Raw genomic sequence first — 20,894 nt, forward strand, 5'->3', positions numbered from 1 at the left:
ACTTGTCTTGGCTTCTCAGGGGCTACCCCGGAGTTAGCATAGCTTAGTGGCTAGCAAATGACTAGTGAGAGCCAGTAAACCTATAAGGCTTCCATATTTCGCCAATGGATCGATATGTGGCTTTGGTAGTATATTCAAAGTTTATCTAGTTTACAAGTCTGCCCTGCATTTTACTTTCTGCCTTCACAAGGCTTCACATTCAATCATAAATTAGTGGCTCATTAGGGCCTTCACCAATCTCTCTCATGCATATGTATAGCCTTATGCATTAACATAATCTTCTAGCCAACCAGGAATACGTAGAACTTGATATCAAGGCCAGCCAACTGTGGCTATCTTCTCTCAGATCTTTACTGTCTGCCCCAACCAGTATTAAAACTTCAGGCCTCCTCTGCTTGTTTGCCAGGTAGTACTAAAACTTCAGTTCTCCCTTCCTTGTTTGCCAATAAACCATTATTGTTTCTGTTAATGGAATTTCCCATGCTCTGCTCCATATAGTTAGTTATTTCTGGGAGCAGAGCTGCCAGTATTTCAACATGACTTCCCTAGTAGAACTTTTGTGATATGGAGCTGGGGAGTGGTAGATGGGGATGGAACCTCCAGGTTATAATGTCACAGGCTCTAACTGTTCTGATATTCAGTAAATTTTTTAAGTTAACTTTGAAATTGATATATAATATTTGTACATATTCCTAAGGTACATATGATATTTTGATGCATGCATACAATGTGTAGTGAATCAAATCATGGTAATTGGGATATCACCTCAAACATTTATCCCTTCTTTGTACTGGAAACATTCCAAATCTTTCTTCTAGCTATTTTGAAATATACAACAAATTTCTGTTAACTATGGTCACCCTACTGGGCTATCAAACTCTAGAACTTATCCCTTCTTCATAACTGTATTTTCTCTACTCATTAACCAACCTCTCTTCACCCTCTATTTCCTCCTCCCCTTCCCAGTCCCTGGTAATCACTATTCTACTCTCCACCTCCATGAGATCATCTTTTTCAGCTGCCACATATGAGTGAGAACATGCAATATTTGTCTGTGCCTGGCTTATTTCACTTAACACGATGTCCTCTAGTTCTGCCCATGTTGTTGCTAATGAAAAGATTTCATTTTTTAAAATAGCTGAATAATAGTCCATTGTGTCTATTTCCCACATTTGCTTTACCCGTTCATCCACTTAGGTTGATTTCATAGCTTTGTTATTGTGAATAATGCTACAATAAATATGGGAGTGCTGATATTTCTTCAATATGCTGATTTTCTTTCTTTTAGGTAGTATAACCAGAAGATTTTCTTGATAAATGCTTCTCAATTTGTTATATGCTTTTGGTCAATTCCAGGAGTTCTTAAATTGTTGTTTTTGACAGTTCTGTTCAGTTTGTTTCTTTGGGGGAAAAGGATTTGCTGAGCTCCTTGCTCAGTCATTCCAGAGATTCATGCAAACTTCTTCATGATGCCTGTGTCAAACAGCATCTGTAGAGGGTTGATAGTAAGTCAAGACTGCAAACTCTCTCTTGACTTCTACTGACAGAAACCTCAAGGCTGGCAAGGAGGTGATTACTTTGAGTGTAGTTCCTCTAATCTTTGAGATGGAAAGCAGAACAGGAGGACTTCTTGGCCTAGTACATAATATTACTTGAGGATAAAACTAAAATAATATCCTAATCATTTCAATAGCTTCTGGATCTAATATCAAAGATACTTTTCTAAAAGTCTTGAAGGACTGACCACTTCATCCGATTGATTCAAGTGTATATATAAGAGGAGCAGCAATGATTATAAAGTGACCTCAAAAATGTGTAAGCAGAACTTTTCTGACACCCTGCTTAACTCTCATTTGAGAGGTACCAAATTGTTCAGGGTGATCAAAAGCTTAATCAATAACACTGCTTGGTGAGCTGAAAAAAGAACCAATATTGGGGTTTATGGCAAACTTTAAATTGACAGCAGCACTTTTGAAAATGTAGTATTTATCTACCTATGTTAGAATTACCCATGATATCCCATTTTTAATTTTATTGTATTTATTTTGTAGAGACAGGGTCTTGCTCTGTTGCCCAGGTTATTCTCAAAATCTTGGCCTCAGGTGCTTCTCCCATGGGGGCCTCCCAAAGCACTGGGATTACAGGCATGAGCCATTGCACCTGGCCCCATGATATCTCTTAAAGTACAGATTTCCATGTGTTACTTATATATAAGAATCAGCATCTATGGGGGTAAAAAGTGGAAATCTATATTTTTAACAAACAACTTAGATAATTTGAAAATGAAGCTCTTTCCTGTATCAACTCTTCTCACTTCTTGCCCAAATTAGAATTAATTATATGCGTTAAGCACCCAAAATCGGGATGCTAATCCATATAACAATTTAGGGAATATGCCTTTAATGAAGAATAACAAAGGGTAAAAAATACTCTTCCTCAGGGTGTGTACCCTCTGAATCTTTCTTTTCCTCTTTGGATTGCTTCACCTTCAAATTTACCTATAATAAACTATTTACTTTAAAGAGAGGCCCAGGTTGCTCCTTGCTTGGGAGGCAATAACTTCGAGAAAGGAAGTCACACTCCCACTTATACTCTGTGTAAGGGGCATAAGGAGTCCTCACATGTTCATAGATGGTCTAGCCTAGCTTACCAGAGTAAAGATCAGAGATTTGAATGCAAAACCCAAGTTAGCAATTAAAAAATATTCCATTCGTTGAAGTTTTGTTTGTTCCTCAGGAATCTCAGGAAGGTGAAAGCTATATATTACAGTAACTAGTGGTATAAATCCAAAATTTACAGTTTTTAATATTGCATTAAATTTATGTCAGTTGACACAGAGCTGTAAAAAATCTTGATGAAATTTGCTCATATCAAATGTTATTATTAACATTTCTCAAATTTTAGATGAGAACAGAATTTGCTCTTACAGAATTTGATCTTAAATTATTAAAAAAGGTTGGCTCATGGTCTAAAATTATAAGAACTGTTTTTTATATTAGAATAAATACATTCTGAAGTATGTGAGTTTTCAGGGCAGACAAATCTTAAGTAGGATGAAAGGCATCACCAATAATTGACTATATTTGTTTTTACACATAAGTTCCAGTAATGCAAACATATTAAAATTTTAATAGGAATTTACAGTTAAAAATAAATACTAATTATCCTTTTGAGTCTAAATTTCCCACAAATTCAGCAGATTATAAAACAGTTATTTTTATAGGAACTATAAGAAGGATATACATATATTTCATTCATACCTATACTCGGGGTCACTGTCATAGGCAGAGTCTCTATATAAAAGACTTCTTTTCAGTTCCAGTTCATCATCTTTCTCCAGGTCTCTCTGGTCTCTCTCATCCTGAAAAATTTTAAAGATTTCCATTAACTCATTGTCTCATTGTCCCCAAAATGATGCTTATGTTTCTTCAGAAAATGCTCTTCCCCTCCCCTTATAAATTTTAATTTATAAGAAACGGAATTAAATGCTAGTGTTTCTTTGGGGGGAAAAAAGGTTAAGTGAGGATTTACTATCCTTTCCAATAAAACTATACAGTTTTATTATAGTTTTTGCTAATATTGCTTATCAAAGATTAGGTATCAAGTAGATACTTCTTGAATCCATAAAAATAGAGGAATGACTCCTGTGTCATGATACGTAACTTAATATTATCTTATACATTGTTATATGAACTCAAGAGATTGTACCTGCATTCTGAGGAATAAGTATTTGAGAAAACTATGTAGATACAAGCATTCTAACATGCACCTATGACTTACAAAGGAAATGGCTTAGACTTATTAATCAAAAGCCAAAATGCAGTAACAATCCAGAAAAGGCAAAAACAAAAGGCAAGGTAACTGAAATGAAAATATATGGTTACCCCCACCTTGTACGGGCAGCCTGTTCTTAATTTCTAATAGACACATATAAGGACATAAGAAATAGTATTCTGAAGAGATGGCTTTGTTAACTATAACATTCACAGTTAAGTTCATGTGTGGTAATGGTATATAATTTAATACCAAATGCCTTTCTCAAATACTAGTGAATATCCTTGTGTTCCTTAGTCAAACAAGAAGAGAAACAAACAGAACTGATAACAAAGTAAACTAGTAAGCACAAATAAGGATTAGTATTAGTAAGGGGTTCATTCACTTGATGTAAGAAATCAGCTGAATGTACATTGTGAAGAAAAATGATTTTAAAAATTTGCTGATGGCATGAAACTAGGAAGACAGCATTATGTGTAAACATGTGTGCAATAAATAATAGAGCTTGTTTAAAAATCACAGAAAATATGCATACAAATTTAGAATTGTTATAGTTTCTTGGTTTTATCATTATGAAGTAACCTTTATTTCTATAACTACTTTTTTTCCCCTTAACTTCTTTTGGTCTACTATTCATATAGAGACAACCACTTTCTTTTAGTTAGTGCTTTAACGATATATATTTGTCCTTTTATTTTCAGCCACTCGTTATTATTAGATCTTTTTCTTGAATGGCATATTATTGGATATTCCTTATTTTTACCTATTCTGAGAAGTCAATGAAGTGGAGCATTTAGTCTATTATCAAAGAAAATGTAATTGCCTGTAGTGAGTGTGAAAGACTTGGCAAAGAAATGAAATAAAAAGGATAGCTGTCTTAAAGGAGTAAAAATACAACTACTAAAACTATTCCTGTAGAGTGTTGATGCCTATCTAGATCAAGGATATCATATAGGGGAATTCAGACCTGAGAAACAAAAAGGAATAGATTAGCTTAAAGGTTATTCCTTTCAAATTTTCAGACTATATTTTGTGATATTTTATAAATATATAATTATATATAAATACAATTATATATAATATATAAATACATAGTTAATAGCTTAAAATAAGGTGTGATCCTTGTTGCCTCCTTGTGTTTGAATAACTTGCCCTTTGAAAAAAATCATCTATACAAGGATCTATAAGCTAATAACTATGTTTTGATCTTTCTTGCTTTGTTGCATATCTTGTAATTTTATGTTGACATCTGGAAATTTTAAGTAATATGTTGTGACATATCTGGAATGAATATTTCCTTATTATCTTCTGTCTGTCCTGTCCACTGGTGAATGTGGGATACTGAGGTCTCTATTAAATTGCATATCTATTTCTTCTTTCTATTCTATCAGTTTTTCCTTATATTTTTGGGATCTCTTTTAGGTGCATATATATTTGTAATGGTCATATATTCCTGATGGTTTGGCCCTGTTGCCATTATAAAATATTTTTATTTGTCTTTAGTATGAAATTTAGTAAGAAAAAATTCTCTTAAAGTCTATTTGTCCAATATTTGTGTAGCCACTGCAATTCTCTTATGCTGTTGAACGGTATGCTTTTGTTTCCTTTTACATTCAACTTATTTGTGCCTTTGAATCTAAAGTGCATCTCTTGTAGACAGAGTATAGTTGAACCATGATTTTTATCCAGTCTCCAAAATTCTACCTCCTAATAGGAGTGTTTAATTTTTAAAATATCATGAACTACCTATAGGTATGTTTACATACCTATAAGATTTACATTTGCCATTTTGCTATTTTCTATGTCTTTTTTCACTTCTCCATTGTTGCCTTCTTTTGTGTTTGATATTTTCCAGGGATGATTTTTAATTTCCTGTACACTGTATTTTTGAGACATTTTCTTAGTAGTTTCCATGATGATTACAAATAACATCTTAATACAGAAGAATCTAAGTTTAGATGATAGGAACTTAATTTCAATGGGATATGGAAACTTTGCTCTTACATGTTTACAATCTCTCCCCTTTTCTTTTAATTGCTATTTTTACGCAAATTACATCTTTATATAATATGCTCCCACCAACATATATTTATAATTATTGTTTTGTGAGGTCATCTCTTAAATCAGATAGAAGAACTAAAGAGTTACTGGCAAAAACTGTATTTCGCCTATCTTTTATATTTACCTAGTTACCATTATCATCGCTCTTTATTTCTTCATGTGAATCTATACTATTGTCTAGTGTCCTTTCACTTCATCCTGAAGGGCTCCTTTTAGTATTTCTTGTAGTGCAAATCTGCTAGTGATAAACCTGGTGTTATTTGAGAATGTTAATTTATTTTATATTTTTGAAAGACAGTTCTGCTGGATATTCATGGTTGAGAGTTCTTTTCAGTACATTGAATATATCATTACACTGCCTTTTGGACTTCATAGTTTCTGATTTAAACCAGTTTATGTGATGAATCCCTTCTCCCTTGCTGTTTTTAAGATTCTCTTTCTGTCTTTGGCTTTTTTCAAAACACTTTTTTTTCAAAACACTTTTTTTTCTAGATACAGAGTCTAACTCTGTCACCAGGCTGAAATGCAGTGGCGAAATCATAGCTCACTGTAGCCTTGAACTCTTGGGCTCAAGAGACTCTCCCGTTTCAACCTTCTGAGTATTAGGGATTACAGGTATTTGCCATGATGTCCGGCTTATCTTTGGCTTCAGACTTATGGTTTATAATGAGCCTCAAGTGTGGATCTATTTGAGTTTATCTTACTTAAGAGTTTATTGAGCTCCTTAGATAATAATTTTCTTCAATTTGGCAAGGACCATTATTTCTCCAAATATTCCTTTTGTCCCTTCCTTTCTCCCTCTTTTTCTGAAATTCTTATTACAGGTATGTTGGCATGCTTAATGGTATCCCACAAATCCATATGTGTTCATTATTTTTATTCTTCATTCTGTTCCTCACACTGAATTATCTCATTTGACTTGTTTTCAAGTCCAATAATATTTTCTTCTGCCTGCTCGTAGGGTGCTAATGAGTCCTTCTAATAAATTTTTCATTTCTGAATATGTACTTGTCAACTTCAGAATTTTTATTTGGTTATTTAAAAAATAGTTTATAACTCTTGATTGAAATTTTATATTTTATGAGACATAATTCTAACACTTTATTTCTTTATGAATGCTTTCTTTTGGTTCTTTGAATAAATATATTTAATGTAACTGATTTATGGTCTTTGTCTAGTGAGTTCAATGTGTAGGATCCTCAAGGACAGTTTCTATTCATTGCTTTTTTCCTTCATTTCTGCTGTTTATTGTTGTTGTTTATTCTAGTTCTTAGTTTAGTGATTTTCTGACTTAGTTCTGCAAAGTCAACATTCCTTTCTGTGGTTAATCACTGATATCTCTATTCTGTTAGCTGAGTCATCAAGTCATTGGACAGACATTTCTATAAATGCTTAGGACCATTAAGTCTCCCAGTGTTTGCTGAGCAGCTCTATGTCGGGAGTACACTTTCAACACTTAGCCTAAGCCTTAACTTCTTGTTTATGCAGAGCCTTAAGGTAGGTTGGAACTGAAAGCTTTGGACCTTCTTGTCTTTTCTAATCAAGTACATAGCCTTAGACATATGCACAGTCCTACAAATATGAGTGGTCTTCTAAAATCCCAGGAATATGTGGTATCTTTTCAAAGCCCCCTATAGACACACTCAGCTTTGTCTTTGAAGGTTTTTGATTGGTCTATTGTTTAACTCAACTGCTATTCACCATTTCAGTTTGCAGTGAGGTTTAACAATTGCCTGTAATTATTTCTTTTAAAAATGCCCTCCACAGCAAAGATTTTGCACTGGCAAAGCTCTCACTCAAAGTGGGGTCTTCCAGGCAATCTCCAGACAAGTCACATAATGACAATTCTCTGAGAATGGTCTTTGAAGAAACTCTTAACTTTATTTTACCTCTGACAGTGCCTGCCAAAATTTTGGTTTTCACTGAGATTGTGGCATGTTGGTTATCAAGACTAATATGCAGCTAGAGAGCAGGCGATGGGACTAGGTCAAGTTAAAATGCCATAAAACTTACTGACCCTACCAATATTCAGTTGTTTTTCATGCTGAAGCATTTGCTTTAGCTTCTAGAGACAAAGCATATAAACTTGTGAGAGCCCCCTATGACTCTGGCCCCAACGAGTTTTTTACTCTCATGCTGTATTAGTCAGGATTCTCTAGAGAAAACAGAACCGACAGGATATGTGTACAGTTCGAAGACACCAATACTTCATTTTTCAACAATGAACCGAAGAATCAGGCAGAAGATCAACCAGTAAATGGAAGACCTAAACAACAATGTAAATCAACTAGACCTAGCAACATCTATAGAACATTCCACCCAACGATAGCAAAATACATATTCTTTTCAAGTGCATATGAAAAATGCTCCAGGAGAGACCATATGTTAGGCTATAAAACAAATTTCAATAAATTTGAAAGAAGTGAAATCATATAAAATATGTTACCTGGCCACAGTAAAATGAAATTAGAGAATAATAGCAGAAAAAAATTTGGGTAATTAATAAGTATGTAGAAATCAAACAGTATATTACTAAATGATCAATGGGTTAAATAAAACATCACAAGGGACACTAGAAAATACTTCAAGAGAAATTTAAATTATGACAAAACATATAAAACTTAATAATGAAAATGAGGCAGTACTTCTAGAGAAACATGGCTTTAAAGACCTACATGAAAAAAGAAGACCTCAAATCAGTAACCCAAAGCTTTCACTTCAAAAACTACAAAAAGAACATCAAACCAAATCCAAAACAAGTAAAATACAAACATTAGAATGGAAATAAATGAGATCAAGAATAGAAAACCAGATAAAACCAAAGAAAACCAAAGTTGCTTCTTTGAAATCATAAAATATTTGGCAATGTTTTAGTTAGACCAACAAGACTCTAATTACTAAAATCAGTAATGAAAAATGGGACATTACTAGAGGTCTTACAGAAACAAAAAGGATAATAAGGAAATATGTGAAATAATTGTAAACCAAAATAATTATAGAATTGTCTACAATGGTATCTATAATGAAAAGAACAAATTACTAGAAAGATAAAAGCTATTTAAACAGACCCAAGAAGAAACAGGAAATCTGAATGTACCTATAACAAAGAAAGAGATAATTAGTAATCAAAAAAACTTAAAGTAATTTAAAAAACACAAAGAAGAGCTCAAAACCACATGGTTTCATGGCAATATACACGTAAGAAGAATGAACACCAAATCTTTACAACTTCTTCCCAAAAATTTAAGAGGAAGAAGAACTCACGAACTCATTCTATAAGGTCATTATTCCTTTGATACCAAAAGCAAAGATAACACACACAAAAAAACCCTAAATACCAATAAATTTTATGAATATGGATGCAGAATTTCTTAGTAAAATACTTGCAAGCCAAATCCAGCAAGACGTAAAAAGGATTATACACCATAACCAAGTGGGAATTATCCAAACAATGCAAGGTTGACTCATATAAAATTCAATCAATGTCATAAGTCATATTAATAATAATATTAATATTATTAAGTCATATTGGATCCTATCCAAAATGATAGGATCATCTCAATAGATGCAGGGAAAGTATGTGACAAATACCAACAACACTCAAAAAACTAAGAGTAGAAGGAACTTCCTCAAGATGATAAACACCATCTGTAAAAAACATAGAGCTAATAGCATACTTATTTGTAAAGGAGTGAAATCTTCCCCTTAAGATCAGGAATAAAACAAGGATGGGCGCTCTCCCCACTTCTATTCAGCAATATATTGGAGGTACTATCCAGGACAATTAGCCAAGAATATGATATAAAAGAAATCAAGATCAGAAAGGAAATAAAAACATTTCTATTTGCAGATGATTCTGTATTTTAAAAATTCCACATATACACACAAAATAACTATTAATGCTAATCAAATAAGTTCAGCAAGATTGCAGGACACCCTTCCATCACAGAACTTTGTAATCCTATTCAATCAGAGCCCTGTTGACCCTGCACCCCTGCTCCAGCACCTCCAGACTAACACACCTGGGGACTGTGTACAAGCACTGCTCAATCCCATGTGGAATTAACACATGAAAATGCACTGCATTCCTAAACACTATCAATAAACAATCTGAAAATAAAATTAAGGAAACAATATCATGTACAATAGGATCAAAAATAACAAAACACTTAGGAGTAAACTTGATTTTTAAAAAGCTTAAAATGAACACTGAACTACAAAACATATTTAATAAAAGATGCCCTAAATACATTTTTATAAAGTGCTATCTTCACAGATCAAAAGATATTTAAACAATTATTATTAATAAAGCAATATTCTCCAAAATGATCTAGAGAGCCAACACAATTCCTATATAATTCCGGCCACAGTTTTCATGCAAAAATTGAAAAGTTGGTCCTAAAATTCATACAGAAATGCAAAGGACCTAGAATAGTTATTCTTGAAAAAGAAGAAAAGTTGGAAGACTAACAATTCCTGATATCAACATTTACTACAAAAGCCATTGCAATCAAAATAGTATGATAATAGCATAAGGATAGACATACAGATCAATGAAACAGAATTGAGAATCCAGAAATAAACCCATACATTTATAGTCAATTGATTTTTTTTATAAAGATGCCAAGACAATTCAGTGGGGGAATTATCTTTTTAACAAATGGTGCTGGGACAACCAGATTTCCACATGAAAAAGAATTAACTTTGACTCCCTATCTCACACAAAATACAAAAATCAACTCAAAATTGATCAATGACCTAAATGTAATGGCTAATACTGCAAAACTCTTAGAAAACATAGGCATAAATGTTTATGTCCCTAGACTAAGCAACAATTTCTGAGATATCCTAAGCAAAAGCAACCAAAGGAAACATAGAAAAGTTGGATTGCATCAAAATTTAAAAAACATTTATGCTTCAAAACACAGTATTAGAAGGTGGAAGACAAACCACGAATGGAAGAATATATTTGCAAACATTATCTAAGACGAGACTTGTACCCAGAATATATAAAGAGCTCTCAAAATTCAATAATAAGGCAGATAACTATAAGCAGCTAGTGAGCGCCTCTCTCATGGAGAGCAATCAAAATAGCAAGGAAATACTAACACTTCAAGTAGATTTGTCTAAGAGAGCACAGTGAAATTCACCAGAGAAGCCATGAAAATCAAGGAAAGAAGACAGTGAAGTCAGGCAGCCCTCCAAGCAGGACTGGCGCAGAGCTAGGAAAGGTTCCCTAAAGCAGGGAAGGGATGGCTAAATAAGAGATCCTCAGTATTTTACCCTTCCATCACAGAACTTTGTAATCCTATTCACTGCAGAGCCCTGTTGACCCTGCACCCCTGCTCCAGCACCTCCAGACTAACACGCCTGGGGATTGTGTACAGGCACTGCTCAAGCCCATGTAGAATCCCACAGGCTTGTGATCCTTGAGCATCCTGGTGCCAAATGCTGTACCCCGCCAAGAAGGAAGGCCAGGCACTTTCACATGCCCCAAAGACAGATACCACATTCACAGCATGGAGAAGAGGGCAAACAATGCACCGCACAACTTCCCACTTCCACTGCTCACTGCAGCAAAAGGCACCCCTGCCTTAGTGTCATGCCCCCAAGTGCAGCCACCCTTCCCTGCCTGTGGTCTACCACTGAAGCTCACCATTTCTCTGAAAGCCCAGTCCCCAGAGGCTGTTGATGAGTCCTTTGTCTCCTACAACGGTCACCACCACTGCTCAAATAGTCTCAAAAGGACAAATCTAAGAGATATTGGCCTTAAAGAGGAGGTAGAAAAAGAGATAGGGGTAGAACATTTATTCAAAGGGATAATAACAGAGAACTTCCAAAACCTGGATAAAGATATTGGTATTCAAGTACAAGAGGGTTATAGCACAACAAGCAGATTTAACCCAAATAAGACTACCTCAAGACATTTTATAATCCAACTGCCGAATACCAAAGATAAAGAAAAGATCCAAAAAGCAGCAAGAGAAAAACAAGTAATACACAAATGAGCTCCAAAACATCTGGCAGCAAGCTGACTTCTCAGTGGAAACCTTACAGGCCAGGAGAGGGTAGCAACATATATTTGAAGTGCTGAAGGAAAACCTTTTATTGTAGAATAGTATATCTGGCAAAAAGATCTTTTGAACATTAAGGAGAAATAAAGATTTTCCCAGACAAACAAGAGCCGAGGGACTTCATCAACAGCAGACCTGTCCTATGAGAAATGCAAAAGGGAGTTCTTCAATATGAAACAAAAGGATGTTAATGAGCAATAACAAATCACCTAAAGGTATAAAACTTACTGGTAATAGTAAACACAGAAAAACACAGAATATTATAGTTTTTATTTATTTTCTTTTTGCTTGTTTGTTCAAACAATCAGTGTTGTCATCAGTTTAAAACAAAGGGTTATGACATATTTGCAAGCCTCATGTTAACTTCAAATCTAAAAACATACAACATAACACAAAAAATAAAGAGCCAAAAATTAAAACACACTGTCAGAGAAAATCGCCTTCACTAACAGGAAGACAGGAAGAAAAGAAGGAAGACCACAAAACAACCAGGAAACAACAAAAATGGAGAAGTAAGTCTTTACTTATCAATAACAATACTGAATGAAAATGGACTGACTTCTCCACTTAAAAGACATGGAGTGGTTAAATAAATTAAAAAAAAAAAACAATAGTCAACAATTTCTTACCTACAAGAAACATACTGCATCCATAAGGACACACATAGACTGAAAACAAAGGAATGGGAAAAGATTTCATGCAAATGGAAATCAAAAAAGAGCAGAAGTAGCTAAACTTATATCAGATGAAACAGATTTCAAGACAAAAATTATAAAAAGAGACAAGTTCACTATATAATGATAAAGCAATCAATTCAGCAAGAGGCTATAACAATTAAAAATATATATCACCCAACATTGGAGCACCCAGATACATAAAGCAAATATTATTAGAGATAAAGAGATAGATCCCAATACAGTAATAGATGCGGACTTCAACACTCCACTTTCAGTACCGGACAGACATCCAGACATAAAATCAGCAAAGAAATACCATACTTAATCTGCACTATAGACTAAATAAACCTAATATATATTTATAGAACAGTTCATCTAAGGGTGCAGAATATAGATTCTTCTCCTCAGCACATGGATCATTCTCAAGGGTGAATCATATGTCAGGCCACAAAACAAGTCTTAAAAAGTTGAAATTATATCATGTGTCTTCTCTGACCACAATGGAATAAAACTGGAACTCAATAACAAGAGAAATTTTGGACACTATACCAAGAGATGGAAATTAAACAGCATGCTCCTGGATAACCAGTGGGTCAATAAATATATTAAGAAGAAAATTTTAAAATTTATTAAAGTAAATGTAAATGAAAATACAACATACCAAAACCTATGGGATACAGCAAAAGCAGTACTAAGAGGAAAGCTTACAGCAGTAAGTGCCTACATTTAAAAAGACGACAAGTAGGTGGAAAAAAGAAAAGATAAAATACTTCAAATGAACAACCTAATGATGTATCTTAAAGAACTAGAAAGGCAAGAATAAACCAAAGCCAAAATTAGTAGCAGTAAAGAAATACTAAAGAAATAAATAAAGTTGAATTGAATAAAGCAATACAAAAGATGAATAAAACAGAACAGAGGCCTCAGAAATAACACCAAACATCTACAACCATCTGATCTTTGACAAACCTGACAAAAACAAGCGATGGGGAAATGATTCCCTATATTATAAATGGTGCTGGGAAAACTGGCTAGCCATATGTAGAAAGCTGAAACTGGATCCCTCCTTACACCTTATATAAAAATTAGCTCAAGATGGATTAAAGATTTAAATGTAAGACCTAAAACCATAAAAACCCTAGAGGAAAACCTAGGCAATACCATTCAGGACATAGGCATGGGCAAAGTCTTCATGACTAAAACACCAAAAGCAATGGAAACAAAAGCCAAAATAGACAAATTGGATCTAATTAAACTAAAGAGCTTCAAGAAACTATCATAAGAGTGAACAGGCAACCTACAGATTGGGAGAAAATTTTTGCAATCTATCCATCTGACAAAGGGCTAATATTCAGAATCTACAAAGAACTTAAAAAAATTTACAAGAAAAAAAGACAAACAACCCCATCAAAAAATGGGCAAAGGATATGAACAGACACTTTTCAAAAGAAGACATTTATGCAGCCAACATACATGAAAAAATGCTCATCATCACTGGTCATTAGAGAAATGCAAATCAAAACCACAATGAGATACCATCTCATGCCAGTTAGAATGGTGATCATTAAAAAGTCAGGAAATAACAGATGCTGGAAAGGATGCAGAGGAATAGGAACACTTTTATACTGTTGGCAGGAGTGTAAATTACTTCAACCACTGTGGAAGACAGTGTGGCAATTCCTCAAGGATCTAGAACCAGAAATACCATTTGACCTAGCAGTCCCATTACTATGAATATACCCAAAGGATTATAAATCATTCTACTCTAAAGACACACGCACACATATGTTTACTGTAGCACTGTTCACAAGAGCAAAGTCTTGAAATCAACCCAAATGCCCATCAATGACAGACTGGATAAAGAAAATGTGCCACATATACACCATGGAATACTATGCAGCCATAAAAAAGGATGAGTTCATGTCCTTTGAAGGGACATGAATGAAACTGGAAACCATCATTCTTAGTAAAGTAACATAAGAAGAGAAAAAGCAAACACTGCGTGTTCTCTCTCATAAGTGGGAGTTGAACAATGAGAACGCATGGACACAGGGAGGGGAACATCACATACCAGGGCCTGTCGGGGAGCGGAAGGCTGGGGGAGGGACAGCATTAGGAGAAATACCTAATGTAAATGATGAGTTGATGGGTACAGCAAACCAACATGGCACATGTATACCTACGTAACAAACCTGCATCTTGTGCACATGTACCCCAGAACTTAAAGTATAATAAAAGAAAAGATAAATAAAATTGACAAATCTTTAGCCACACCAAGAAAAAAAAAAGGAGAAGACCCAAATAAATAAAAACAGAGATGAAACAGAAGGCATTACAACAGATGTGGCAGAATTTCAAAGGATCATTAGAGGCTACTACAAGCAGTGTATGTATTCCATAAATTGAAAAACCTAGAAAAAAATGTACAAATTCCTAAACACGTAAAACAAATTCCTAAACACGTAAAACCTGGATTACCATGAGGAAATCCAAAACTTGAACAGACTAATACATAATAAGATCAAAACTGTAATAAAAAGTCTCCTAGCAAAGAAAAGCACAGGGCTCGATGGATTCACTAATTTTATCAAACATTTATTTTTGTTATTTTATTACTTTATTTTTATTTTATTTTATTTTTGAGATGGGATCTCGCTCTGTTGCCCAGGCGGGAGAACAGTGGTGTGATCACAGCTCACTGCAGCCTCGACTGCCAGGACTCAAGCAATTATCCCATCTCAGCCTCTCAAGTAGCTAGGACAACAGATGCATGCCACCATGCCTATTTACTCTATTATTATTATTATTTGTAGAGACAAGGTCTCACCATGTTGCCCAAGTTGGTATCAAACTCCTGGGTTCAAGAGATCCTCCTGCCTTGGCCTCCCAAAGTGCTGGGATTACAGGGATGAGCCATCATGCTTTGCAACCCAAACATTCGAAGTAGAACTAATACCAATCCTAAACACACAATTCCAAACAATAGAGGAGGGAGTAGTTCCAAATGCATTCTATGGTCAAGTACTATCCTGATACCAAAACCAGACAAAGGCACATCAAAGAAAGAAAACTACAGATCAATAACCCTGATGAACATTGATATAAAAACTCTCAACAAAATACTAGCAAATCGAATTTGATAATACATTAGCAAGATTGTTTATCATGACCAAGTGAGATTTATTTCAGGGATGCAAGGATGCTTCAACATATGCAAATCAATCAATGTGATACATCATATCAACAGAATGAAGGACAAAAATCAAGTAATCATTTCAATTAATACTAAAAAAGCATGTTATAAAATTCAACATCCCTTCATAATAAAAACCCTCAAAAAACTCAGTATATAAAGAACATACCTCAACACAATAAAAGCCATATACAACAGACCCACAGCTAGTATCATACTGAGTGGGTAATAACTGAAAGCCCTTCCCCTAAGATCTGTAACATGACAAGGATGCTCACTTTCACCACTGTTACTCAATATAGAACTGGAAGTCCTATGTGGAGCAATCAGACCAGAAAGAAATAAAGGGCATCCAACTTTATTGGAAACAAACAAGTCAAATTATCCTTCCTTGTAGATGACATAATTTTATATTTGGAAAAAACCTAAGGACTCCACCAAAAAACAAAACTGATACTGCACACATGGAAAGTTTTTCTCCCTAGTTCACTAGCTCCCCATCACCCTTCCACACTATTCCCACCCAATCCCACATTTCTCCATGACCAAAAATATCAAATCAGTAAGGAAGATGTGGGATTCTTGCCTGGCCAAGTCTCTTTTGCATACTTCTTCTTCTTGGGTTCATTTACAGTTTCAGGTTATGAACGGCAAGGTTTGGTGCAGGGTTCGTGTTCACTGCTGCCGGCACAACAGGAGTCAAGTCCACATCAGAGGCAAGGTTTGGGTATGGCATAAACAAGCCACCGATGAGTGCTGTCTCATGGAAGCTGGGAGTCTGCTTCACTGTGTGTGGGGGATGTCCTCCGTTGAAGGCAAAGTTCTGCATGCGCCTTCTCCCTGATTCCTCCAGGCCCAAGGAGCCAGGGCCCTCCCCTGCTTCTTCTGGACTGAGACCCCTGCAGTTTGCACTAAGTTCCTGAATCGACCAACTGAGGGATCCACATCCTCTGAGTTAATGATCTCATCATCCTCACTGAATGTCACCCATGAGTTCTTCCTCTTCCTCTTTGGTCTTGGAATGCCTAGATTTCCCTCCTCAATGGTAAGGGTGGAAATCCACTTGTTGTGAGCAGTGTTGAACTATGTCAGGTTATCAAGCTTAGTTTCCTTCTCTGGAAGCCCCAGTAAGCCCTTGAGTTCATCTTCCTCTTCACCCATCTTCTCAACTCCTTTCACAGCCAATGGCAATGGCTGAAGTGTCTCACACAGAGTGTATGCCCTTGTGGATGCGTCAATGAGACCCTGGAATTGATAGGAATTTGCTGAGGCTTGTGAGGTTCCAACCGAAGGTGACCCAAGAAAGTGCTGCGTGTACTGTTGAGATCTATTAGGAAAACTCTCCTCAGATGCTTGTGGTAGACAAATGCAGCATGGACCCGAGTGCAAGACTGGTGTTCAGTGGTAAAGTCACACAAATCAAGGTTTCTCCCAAATAAGTAATACTTACTTTCACCAATAATCAGTTTCTCAATTAGTTTGTCTCATTTGACTGCATCCAGATGTCGACCAGGAGGGGGCTTACCCGCCCAGGTTGGGCAGTGGAGCAGCGTGAGGCTGGAGCCAGAGTTTGCAACTGCCACCATCTTGCATCTCCCCCTCCCATTTGGTGGGCCCAAAGCAAAAAATTAAAAATTAGTGTACAAAAATGAGTTACATTTCTATTAACCAATAACCTTCAGAGAGTCAAATTAAGAATTCAATCCCATTTTCAACAGCCACACACACAAAAATATACCTAAGAATACGTTTAACTAAGGAGGTGAAAGAATTCTACAAGAAGAACTACAACACTGTTGAAGTTGTAAGTGACACAAACAAATGGAAAAACATCCCATGTTCATGGTGTGTTAGGATCAGTAATGTTAAAATGACCATAGTACCCAAAGCAATCTACAGATTCAACAAAATTCCTATCAAATTACCAACATCATTTTGCAAAGAATTAGAAAAAATAATCCTAAAGTTCATATGAAATCAAAAAAAAGAAAAAATTCTGAATAGCTAAAGCAATCCTAAGTAAAAAGGACAAATCTGGAAGCATCACATTAGATAGCTTTAACTTATATTACAAAACTATAGTAACTAAAACAGCATGGTACTAGAACAAAAACAGACACATTATCAATGGAATAGAATAGATAATCCAGAAATAAAGCCACATACCCACAATTAACTAATGTTGACAAAAACAAAATGGGGAAAGAACATCTTATTCAATGAATAGTGCTGGGAAAATTAGCTAGCCATATGCAGAATTAAACTTGGACCCTTATCTCTCACCATATACAGTAATTAATTCATGATATGTTAAAGACTTAAATGCAAGACCTGAAACTATAAAAAGCCTGGAAGAAAACCTAGGGAAAAACTCTAGTTTTTCTAGACAAATAATTTATAACAAAAACCCCAAAAGCAAATGCAACAAAAACAAAAATAGACAAATAGGACTTAAACTATAAAGGTTCTGTAGAACAAAATATATAATCAACATAGCAAACAGACAACTTACATAGTAGGAGAAAATATTTGCGAACTATGCCTTTGACAAAGGACTAACATCCAGAATCCACAAGTAACTCAAACAACTCCTACACACACTAAAAAAAGATAAACCAATAAAAACAAAAAACAAAAAACAGGCAAAGGACCTGAACAGATATTCCTCAAAAGAATAAAAGCGGCTAACAAACACACAAAAAAATGTTCAACATCACTAATCATCAGAGAAATGCAAATTAAAACCACAAAGAGATATCATCTCACATGCATCAGAATGGCAACTATGAAAAAGTCAAAAAACAACAGATGCTGGCATGAATGTGGAGAAAAGGGAACGCTTACACACAGTTCGTGGAAATGAAAATTAATTCAACCTCTTTGGAAAACAGTATGGTGACTGTCAAAGACCTAAAAATAGAATTACAATTTGAGCCAATAATCCCACTAGTAGGTATTTACCCAAAGGAAAATAAATAATTACATTAAAAAGGCATCTGCACTCATATATTCATTGCAGCACTGTTGATAATAACCAAGTCATGAAACTTGGGCAAAGAAAATGCGAGATATATATAAATATATATAAATATATATATATATACACACACACACACACACACCATGGAACACTATACAGCCATAAAAAGAATGAAATCATGTCCTTTGCAGCAACACAGATAGAGCTGGAGGCCAATGTCCTAAATGAACTAACTCAGAAACATAAAATCAAATACTACATGTTCTCATTTATAAGTGGAAGATAAACAATAGGCACACTGGACATAAAGATGAAAAGAATAGACACTGGGGACTCCAAAAATGGTGGAGAGAAGAGGGCGAATATGGGCTGAAACATTACCTATTGGGCACAATGCTCAATATTTGGGTGATGTGGGTGATGATTATACTAGAACCCCGATTTCCACATTACACAATATATCCATGTAACAAACATACAATGTACCTTCTAAGTCTAAAATTTTAAGAAGTTTTTAAAAAACTCAATAAAGATACCCACATTTTAAAATCAGAAAATAATTTGAATATATATTTCTCCAAAGAAGATATACAAATTACCAATAAGTGCATGAAATGATGCTCAACATCATTAGTCAGAAGGGAAATGTACATCAAAACCCCAATAAGACACCACTTCATGCACACTAGGGTGGCTATAATCAGAAAAGATAGCTAATAACAAAGTTCAGCAAGGATGCCAGGTGAAAAGGCAAAATGGTAAGCCATTATAAATAATAGTTTGGCAATTCCTCAAAATGGTCAAAATAGATTTATCACATAAATGTGGACAGTATTATTTTTTAACAACCAAAAAGTGGCAACGAACCAAGCTAAATGATCCATCCATCAACTGATGAATGGATAAAAAAAAATGTGTCATTATCTATGCAATAGAATACCATCCAGCCATATAAAAAAGAATAAAGTGACATATACTACAACACGGGCAAGGCTTTAATATATTAAGTATAAGAAGCAGTCACAAAGACCATATATTGTATGATTCAATTTATATGAAATGTGCAGAATTGGCATCTACAGGAATTGGATTGGTTGCTGCTTAGGAGTGGAGGAGAAATGAGGAAAGGGGAGAATGGTACCTGACTCCCAGTGGTTACAAAATATCTTCTCTGTGGGGTGATGAAATGTTTTCAAATTAGATGTGACTTTTTTGAATATAATAAAAGCCATTGAACTGTGTACTTAAAATGTGTGAATTGTATAGTATGTGAATTATATCTTAATAAAGCTTTTTTTTAAAAAAATAAAAAGCCTTTAGAATTGAGTGATAAGTGATATTATTAGCTTTCATTATCTCAAGTAGATACATTTATTTTACAGATAAAAGAGGGTAAATAATTCATTAATTTTGTACAGTTTGCTGTAAGTATAGAAAAGATCTGAACACCATAATAAACATGAAATACCATACACAGAATGCTTCCCTCTATATTGTACACTTGTTAAGAGTACATATTCTTAACAAGTGACTATATATCAGGTCTTGATGAAATACTAATACATTTCAAATAATTCAAAGTATATTCTCTAGCTGAGAAGAAATTAAAGTAGCTGTCAATAACCAAAGGTGAGAGAATAACCAACTAAGATAAAATTAAGAAATACATTTCTAAATTACCACAGAGTCAATGAAGAAATCACAATAGAAATTAGAATATATTTTGAAGTGAATAACAACATAAAAATTATTAGAGGCATCTAAAGCAGTGGCGTAGAGGGAAAATTACATTCTTAAATGTATAGATTAGAAAAGACTTAAAATCAACAACATAAGCCTCCATTTTAAAAGACTAAAAGATCGGACTCAGGAAGGGGAACATCACACACCGGGGCCGTTGAGGGGGCAGGGGGGAGGGATTGCATTGGGAGTTATACCTGATGTAAATGACGAGTTGATGGGTGCAGCACAGCAACATGGCACAAGTATACATATGTAACAAACCTGCACGTTATGCACATGTACCCTACAACTTAAAGTATAATAATAATAAATAAATAAATAAATAAATAACATGGCACCAAAAAAAAAAAAAAAAAAAGACTAAAAGAAAAAGTAGAACATAAAACTTTTAG

General features: G+C 34.7%; 1 protein-coding gene and 1 pseudogene across 3 annotated transcripts in view; both read right to left on the reverse strand.

Moving 5' to 3' along the window:
• Positions 1 to 20,894, reverse strand: part of SPATA6 (spermatogenesis associated 6) — a 177,304-nt gene that overhangs the window by 12,766 nt on the left and 143,644 nt on the right. For all 3 annotated transcript variants that reach the window (XM_050802282.1, XM_050802273.1, XM_050802292.1), the window contains one exon: positions 3,261 to 3,361. In XM_050802282.1, the coding sequence (XP_050658239.1) occupies positions 3,261 to 3,361 (101 nt within the window). The remainder of the gene's footprint in view (positions 1 to 3,260; positions 3,362 to 20,894) is intronic.
• On the reverse strand, positions 12,177 to 17,739 carry LOC126961751 (nuclear inhibitor of protein phosphatase 1-like; annotated as a pseudogene).

Source organism: Macaca thibetana, chromosome 1, assembly GCF_024542745.1.
Source record: "Macaca thibetana thibetana isolate TM-01 chromosome 1, ASM2454274v1, whole genome shotgun sequence".
NCBI classification, from domain to species: domain Eukaryota; kingdom Metazoa; phylum Chordata; class Mammalia; order Primates; family Cercopithecidae; genus Macaca; species Macaca thibetana.